General features: G+C 56.7%; 2 protein-coding genes across 2 annotated transcripts; one reads left to right on the top strand and one right to left on the bottom strand.

The window, feature by feature from the left end:
- The first annotated feature begins 2,770 nt into the window (after window positions 1-2,770).
- Window positions 2,771-4,163, top strand: PRLH (prolactin releasing hormone). The gene is made up of 2 exons (XM_014951712.1): window positions 2,771-2,955; window positions 4,003-4,163. Exons 1-2 carry the CDS (start codon window positions 2,841-2,843, stop codon window positions 4,161-4,163), a joined length of 276 nt encoding a protein of 91 aa, XP_014807198.1. The 5' UTR covers window positions 2,771-2,840.
- Window positions 4,164-6,494: 2,331 nt separating this feature from the next.
- On the bottom strand, window positions 6,495-7,975 carry LOC106893600 (ras-related protein Rab-17-like). The gene is made up of 4 exons (XM_014951711.1): window positions 7,922-7,975; window positions 7,634-7,759; window positions 7,392-7,485; window positions 6,495-6,903 (listed from the first exon to the last, which is right to left on the bottom strand). The coding sequence occupies exons 1-4, from the start codon at window positions 7,973-7,975 to the stop codon at window positions 6,791-6,793; spliced, it is 387 nt and encodes a 128-aa protein (XP_014807197.1). The 3' UTR covers window positions 6,495-6,790.
- Window positions 7,976-8,044: the final 69 nt, after the last annotated feature.

Raw genomic sequence — 8,044 nt, 5'->3', positions numbered from 1 at the left:
CCTAGAACCCATTTGGCAGTGTCTCTTCTTTCAGCTCGCTTGGGCAAAGCACTACTGAGGAGAAGGATCTGGGGGTCCTGGTGGATAGTAAACTCTCCATGAGCCAGCAATGTGCCCTTGTGGCCAAGAGGCCAATGGGATCCTGGGCTGTGTAGGGAAGAGTGTGGCCAGGAGGTGGAGGGAGGTCATTCTCCCCCTCTGCTGAGGCCACAACTGGAATCCTGCGTCCAGTTCTGGGCTCCCCAGTTCAAAAGAGACAGGGAACTAGTCCAACTATCAACCTAACTCTGACAAAAAAATAAATAAGAAATAAGCAATAAAAAAAACCCCACTAAACCATATTCTTGAAGACCGTGTCAACCCGTCTTTTGAACACCTCCAGGGATGGTGCCTCAACCACCTCCCTGGGCAGCCCATTCCAATGGCTGAGAACCCTTTCAGTGAAAACATTTTTCCTAATATCCAGCCTGAACCTACCCTGGTGCAACTTGAAGCCATTTCCTCTTGTCCTGTCGCCTGTGACTTGGGAGAAGAGACTGACCCCCACCTCTCTACACCCTCCTTTCAGGGAGTTGTAGAGAGCAATAAGGTCTCCCCTCAGCCTCCTCTTCCTCAGCCTGAACACCCCCAGCTCCCTCAGCCTCTCCTCATCAGACTTGCTCTCCAGACCCCTCACCAGCTTTGTCGCCCTTCTCTGGACCCGCTCCAGCACCTCAATGTCTTTTTTGTGGTAGGGAGCCCAAAACTGGACACAGCCCTCCTTTTCCCTGCCTTTGATGCCCCCCTCAATCACCACCCTCTGTCCCATGCTGCTTCTGTGGTTGTGCTCAAGCATCAGAGCCAGCCCCAGCATGATCCGGAGATCCATCCCAGGGCAATGCCAGCCCCACGTGAGGGGTGGCAAACAGACCCCCTTCCCCCTACCCACACCCCACTAGGGACAGTGCCTTCACCATCCCACCCAACACAGAGATGTCCTTGTTCGGGGATATTCCTCAAAGTCCCAGTAATTCCAGTTTTGCCTGGAAAACTGAACGGACGTGTGTTTGGAGCCCCACCAGCCCCTCCAAGCTGAGGACCCGAGCTGGCTCCTCCGGCGTTGCGTCTGGCAGAACAAACATCATCAGATGCTTTTTACCCAGGGGTTGTTTAGCCCATTTAAAATAGGAGGTTCGGAGCCTTCCCTCCTTCCAGGAGTCACCTTCCCCTCTTCTCTATATCTAATTTTCTGGTTTCCTTAAAGGAGGCTTTTTTTTGGGGGGGTGGAGAAGGTTGGGGGGGTGGTGTTGAAAGAGAAAAGGTGGTGGCAGCCAGCATCAAGCAGGATTGTGGCAGCAGGACCCTAACATTCAGGGCAACCCCCCCCTCCCCCCAACCCTGCAGTGGGTATTGGGGAAGGGGCTCCTTGTAATTGGGGTGATGGAACCAAAAAACTTCCCCTCGGTCCGAAATAACACCAGCTGGAGGACAGGGATTAACGTGTTCCCGAGCTATCTGAAGATAAAACGCTGGTCCCTTCTGAGTCATGACAATCCCTGTGCTGATTTGATGAGAGGGGACAGCAGGGAGGGGAGATGCCCTGGCTGGGTCCCTGCGGGGCCTCTGACATCAGCAGGAAACCGGCCATAAAAAGGGAGGCTGGAGGGGACTCCGGCTCAGACAGCGGCAGCTGGGTCCAGAGGGAGGGCAAGCAGGCACCTCACTTTGCTGCACCGTGGTAAGTAACATCTTACAGGGGGCCAGAACTGCTTTTTCTCTCCCTCTCGTGATGCTTTTGCTGCTGCATAATTTCCCCAAGAACCGCTTCGCCTCTGTACGTGTGTCCTTGTGTCTATACAGCTGGCTGGGGGTGAGGGGGGGCTTCCATAAGGGGGTTGTAAACAGTTGGAAGCAAATCTCAGCTCTCAGGAACCCAAACAGGCTCCCGCCTGGCACCCTGCAAACTTCTCCTTTGCAGAAATCTCTGCCCTGTCCTGCTTAACTTGGCTCTCCTGCTTCCCTGTCCCTTGCCCTTCCTCCCAGGTGGATTAATCCCATCGCTCAGCCTGGTCCCCCTCGTCGCCTGGGTGCCATAAAGCATGTTACACAGGGTGCTGATGGTTTTGGCAGTCAGACCCCCCCAACCCTCCCCCAGGTGGGTGCTGGTGTGGTCCATCCATCACCCAGCATCCGGCAGCAAAGCCCATATCTGGGCCTCCAGCCTCACATTTCAGCAACGGTCCCTCTCCCCATCTCCTGGGCTTGGGGGGGTCCCACCTCCACAGTCATGCTGAGGGTGCTGGCCTGGCTTAAGATGCTAGGAGAAAAAAAAAAAAACTATTTTAATTAATGTGAGGTTTGTGGGGGGGTGTTTGCCCCAGAGGTACCAGCCCTCAGCAAAACCCCCAAGCTTGGATCACTCTGCCCCATGCCCTTTGCAGAAGAGCCAGCCTGGGGATGCTGTGGTGGGGGTGGCAGCCCCCATCCCCTCCATTGCAGCCTTCTCCTCCTCCTCCTCCTCCTGATGGGGTTCACCCTTGTGAGGGGTTTAACCCAGCAAACCCAAGCCCAGGGAGAGGGGGGGTCTCTGCAACAGCCGAATGCTTTTGCTCCTCCAGCCCAGTGGGAGGGCTGCCCCTCTCAGTGGCAGGGAATTCCAGGGACTGGGAGATTTTGGGGAAGAAGGGGCCGCAGCCGGAGAGAGCTTCGGGCGGGGGGGGGGGGGGGGGGGTCTCTCTGCGACAGCCAAATGCTTTTGCTCCCCCAGCCAGGTGGGAGGGCTGCCCCTCTCGGTGGCAGGGAATTCCAGGGACTGGGAGATTTTGGGGAAGAAGGGGCCGCAGCCGGAGAGAGCTTCGGGGATGAAGCTGGGGGCCGTCTGCCTCCTGTGCCTGCTGCTCACCTGCCTGACCCTGCCCGTCGCCCACGGCCACCTCCGCCAGCGCTCCATGGAAATCAGGAGTAAGGAGAGCATGAGTAAGGGACTCCTCCCAGCCATCATCATCCTCCCCCCCACTAGCTCCCCCCATCCCTTCCACCACCCTCTTTTGCACCTCCACACTCAGCTTCATGGGGGAAGGTGGGGAATCAACCAACACTCCTCCCAGCCATCATCATCCTCCCCCCCACTAGCTCCCCCCATCCCTTCCACCACCCTCTTTTGCACCCCGATGCTAGGAGACATGGGGGAAGGTGGGGGGCTCAACCTGCTGCACCCCTTTATGCATCCCCACACTCAGCTTCATGGGAGATGGTGGGGGATCAACCTGCACCCCCTTCTTCATCCCCACACTCAGCTTCATGGGAGATGGTGGGGGATCAACCTGCACCCCCACACTCAGCTTCATGGGGGAAGGTGGGGGGCTCAACCTGCTGCACCCCTTTATGCATCCCCACACTCAGCTTCGTGGGGGATCAACCTGCACCCCCACACTCAGCTTCACGGGTGATGGTGGGGGATCAACCTGCTGCACCCCCTTCTGCACCCCCACACTCAGCTTCATGGGGGATGGTGGGGATCAACCTGCACCCCTTTCTGCATCCCCACACTCAGCTTCATGGGGGAAAGTGGGGGATCAACCTGCTGCACCCCCACACTCAGCTTCATGGGGGAAGGTGGGGGATCAACCTGCTAGAGCAACCTGGTCTGGTGGGAAGGTGTCCCCCACCCAGGGCAGGGGATGTTGGAACTCGATCATCTTTAAGGTCCTTTCCAACTCTAAGCATTCTCTGATTCTGCTTGGGAAGGTGTCCCCCACCCAGGGCAGGGGATGTTGGAACTCGATCATCTTTAAGGTCCCTTCCAACTCTAAGCATTCTATGATTATACAATGGGGGGGTCACCATGCAGAAGCAAAGGTTTGCTTCGAAACATCCTTCCCAACAGCTTCTATACCTCCCTCCCCAGCCCCTTTTCCTGCTCCCCTGGGGTTTATCATCGTGTGTCCCCCCCTAACCCACCAACCCATGGTCATCTCCTCCCCAGCATCACTCCCTGACGCTGCCTTGGCTTTTCCTTCACAGACCCAGACATCGACCCCTCCTGGTACACGGGGCGTGGGATCCGGCCGGTGGGACGATTCGGGAGGCGGCGAGCCCTGGGCGAGGGCATCCATCCCGGGGGGGCAGCCTGTGCCCCCCACCGCCTTCACCCCCAGCCCCCCCGGGAGGAGCGGAGCTCCTGAGCCAAAGCCGACAATAAAAAAACCAAGAAATATCTTTCTCCTCTCAGCCCCCTTGTGTCCCAGCTTCTCTGCTTCGAAACGCAGCCATGGAGGAGGGGGGGGGTTGCAGGGAACTGTAACACCCCCACGACCACCACCACCACCACCAAAAATTGCTGGTCTTGCCACAGTTTTGCAGCCTGCCTGGGCAGTGTGTGCAGGGCAGCAGCGCTTCCCTCCCTGTGTGATACACGGCATTGTTTATTCCACACACACAGAGGCCCCCTTTCCCAGGAGCTTCCCTTGGGTCCCCCCCAGCACGGCAGCACCCATGGGTGACACTGACACCTTCATTTCATCGAGTGCACCCTCAGTAAGTTCACAGACGACACCAAGCTGGGTGGCAGTGTTGATCTGCTGGAGGGTAGAGAGGCTCTGCAGAGAGATCTGGACAGGCTGGATGGATGGGCCGAGGCCAACGGGATGAGGTTCAACAAGGCCAAGTGCCGAGGCCTGCACTTGGGTCACACCAACCCCCTGCAGTGACACAGGCTGGGGGCAGAGTGGCTGGAGCTGCCTGGCAGAAAAGGACCTGGGGGTGTTGGTGGACTGTCGGCTGAACGTGAGCCAGCAGTGTGCCCAGGTGGCCAAGGAGGCCACCAGCATCCTGGCCTGTGTCAGGAACAGCGTGGGAAGTAGGCCCCGAGAGGTGATTTTCCCCCTGTACTGGGCACTGGTGAGGCCTCACCTTGAGTACTGTGTCCAGTTTTGGGCCCCCTACCATAAAAAAGACATTGAGGTGCTGGAGCGGGTCCAGAGAAGGGCGACAAAGATGGTGAGGGGTCTGGAGCACAAGTCTTATGAGGAGAGGCTGAGAGAGCTGGGGTTATTCAGCCTGGAGAAGAGGAGGCTGAGGGGAGACCTTATTGCTCTCTACAACTACCTGAAAGGAGGGTGTAGAGAGGTGGGGGTCGGTCTCTTCTCCCAAGTCACAGGCGACAGGACGAGAGGAAATGGCCTCAAGTTACGCCAGGGGAGGTTCAGGCTGGATATTAGGAAAAAATTTTTCACTGAAAGGGTTCTCAGCCATTGGAATGGGCTGCCCAGGGAGGTGGTTGAGGCACCATCCCTGGAGGTGTTCAAAAGACGGGTTGATGTAGTGCTGGGAGGTATGGTTTAGTGATGATGCTCCTTGTTTGTTGTGTGGGTGTCTATTTTTGTCAGTCAGGTTGACGGTTGGACAAGGTGATCTTTAAGGTCCCTTCCAACCTAGAAGATTCTGTGATTCTGTGGTTTCCATGGTGCCAGCGTCAGAAACAGCCACCCAATTCCTATCCTAGAAGATTCTGTGATTCTGTGATTTCCATGGTGCCAGCATCAAAAACAGCCACCCAATTCCTACGGCCCGGGTCAGAAATATTTGGGGAGTGCGTGTCCCCCAATGTCCCCCGATGTCCCTTCACGAGCTCTGACACCAAGGCAGATCATTTTATCCCCTCTCCAGTTTAGGGGCAAAAAGGGGGACAGGGGAGGGTGATCCCCAGCCCTCAGCATCCCTGCCTGCCTCTCCTGGCCCAGCATTGGGACTCTGGGGGCTGTTTGGGAAGAGAAGGGTTAATCTCAGGAGGTAGGGACCAGGTGGAGGGGATGAGTGGCAATCAACACCCCTGCCTCCCAGCTGCCCTGAGGAAGGGGATTTAGGCAGGAGGAGGCAGCAGATGTTCTTTCCTGCTGGGATGGAGCTCCTGTCCTGTCCTGAGGACCTCTCAGCCCTGGGGAAGCATCTCAGGTAGGTGCTCCTGGCTGGTGTGGGGTGCTGGAGGTGGTCCCTGGAGCAGGGTCTGGCCTGACAAACCTGGGCAGAGGGTGCTGTGGTCCCCTCCTCAACGTGGGGAGCATCTTCAAGGGTGTCTGCTGCCTTGTAGCCGAGCTCAGCCTGGCCAAGCCTTGCCCCTGACATCTCTGTGAAGGCATGCCTCAAAAACCCAGCAACTGGGTTGCCCTGTGGACAGGACAAGTGGAGGTGACCACCACCTGTGGCCATGCTGGTGTTGCTGCAGCTGACCTGGAAAGGGTGGTGTATCTCCTTGAGCCCAACACCCCCTGGGTTTTCTGGGTTCTGACATGCTTTTGGAGATGTTTTTGGCATGTTCCAGTAGAGTAACCCATAATGCAGACACAGGGCATGGTGGTGCCTCTGCCCCAGACCTGGCTCTTGTATCAGTGACCCAACACCTTGAGGGCAATGTTCTCTTTATTTGCAGCCTGGGGATAAAAGCCACCAGGATGCACCTGCTTCACTCCAAAATGTTAAACCCTCCCTTTTTGGATGGGAAGGGACACAGAGGAGCTGACAGGCAGCTGGGGCAGGGTGTGTCACCAGTCAGGGCTGGTGGCAGGAGTACCAGAGTGTCATGCTCCTCTCTGGTAGCAGAAAGTTGGTGGAAGAAGCCCCCCAGGCTTTACCTCCTGGAGAATTGAAGAGGTCCTGTGTCCCTAGGACAGGCTCTGACCTTCCTCTGAGGAGGAGAGTGGTTGGGCTGAGCTGCCCCTGTAGTTCTGCATCTCCCAACATTGTCGTTGATCCTCTTGGAAACCTCATCCAGCCACTGCTGGCAGTGCAGCCTGAGGTCCACAGCTGTCCATCCTCAGAACTGGCAGCACCTCCTCTTCACCCCGCTCTCCCCCAGGTCAACTGTTGACCTCCCATGCGGGGATGAGGCAGATGCCTTCTTTTGTTCCCGCTGCAGGAGCTCTTGGGCTAGGAAGAAACACAAGGGGAGAAAAGGTTCAGTTCTCCTGCTGGTGGGGTGGGATGTGATGGCTGTCCCGTCCCACCCCAGGGGGGTCACTGGTGGCCACCAGTACCATCCCACAGTGACCGTGCTAGATCTCTACTGAGCAGTTATGCCGGGGATGCCATTACACCTAGACTAGATACTAAAGCAAAAGAAGATTGTAGCTTTGGGAGAGGGCCTGAGATCCACCTCTGATGTTGGAGCATCCTGGGATGGATCTTTCCATCCTTCTGCCTTAAGAAGTGTGGCACACTTCACAGAAACCATGGACTGCTGTGTATGTGACCCTTGCAGCTGCCGGGTGTGACACAGGCTGGACCAGCTGGGAAGAAGACCTCAGTGGCAAGCACAAGTAATGGAAGGGGAGAAGGTGTTTACAGCCTTGAAGCAGAGGTTTGGGACCTGTGGTTCACCTGCCTCTGCTGTCACCTGCAGCCATCACACAACTCACCTATGGCCATAAAGATATCATTTACTTGGTGGTTGGATTTTGCAGACGTCTCCATGAACAGAAGGCCTTTGGTCCTTGCAAACTCTTCCCCCTCCTAGGTGGAGACAAGCAGAGTTATTCCCCCAGCCCTTGCCCATTTTGAAGGCATCTGAAAGCCTTTTAAATTCTCAGCTTTGCTGAACCCCACCACTTGCTGGCAAGGGAGTGATGAGGGGGCCTGGGAGCTCACCACAGACGCTCACCTCGGTGGCAACTTCTCGCTCAGCAGCAAGGTCCATCTTGTTGCCCACCAAGGCAATGACAATTTCATCCGGAAGGAATTCCTTCTCCAGGTCCCTCAGCCACAGCTTTGCTCTGTTGAGTGTTTCCTGGAGAGATGGAGACAAAACCACCCAGTGATCCGATTTTGGTTTGATCCCTTTGTCTCAAGCACAGCAAAGCTGGGTAGGTGGCACCAAACCGAAGGGAGTGGAAGAGATGTGATGGGGAGGCTTTGATTGACCTCTCTGACAGGCAAACAAGCCACTGGCCTTCAACACCCTTAGGGATGAATCGGCCTTGGATGGGGTGTACCCTTCCTGCATGGCAGCAGAAATTGCCCCTGGGGTGGTGGCATGGTCCTGCATGGGCAGGGACAGCCCCTGGCATGTCCC

Source organism: Calidris pugnax, unplaced genomic scaffold, assembly GCF_001431845.1.
Source record: "Calidris pugnax isolate Ruff unplaced genomic scaffold, ASM143184v1 scaffold184, whole genome shotgun sequence".
Lineage (NCBI taxonomy): Eukaryota > Metazoa > Chordata > Aves > Charadriiformes > Scolopacidae > Calidris > Calidris pugnax.
The sequence above is the reverse complement of the archived record's forward strand: the minus strand, read 5'-3'. Positions and strand labels throughout refer to the sequence as shown.

Coding starts and splice junctions, on each gene's coding strand:
- PRLH (XM_014951712.1), top strand. CDS start 2,841: ATGAAGCTGGGGGCCGTCTGCCTCCTGTGCCTGCTGCTCACCTGCCTG. Junction 2,956..4,002: donor CAGGAGTAAGGAGAGCATGA/GTAAGGGACTCC, acceptor TTTCCTTCACAG/ACCCAGACATCGACCCCTCC.
- LOC106893600 (XM_014951711.1), bottom strand. CDS start 7,975: ATGCAGGAAGGGTACACCCCATCCAAGGCCGATTCATCCCTAAGGGTG. Junction 7,760..7,921: donor CATCCCTAAGGGTGTTGAAG/GCCAGTGGCTTG, acceptor CCATCTCTCCAG/GAAACACTCAACAGAGCAAA. Junction 7,486..7,633: donor AGCGAGAAGTTGCCACCGAG/GTGAGCGTCTGT, acceptor GTCTCCACCTAG/GAGGGGGAAGAGTTTGCAAG.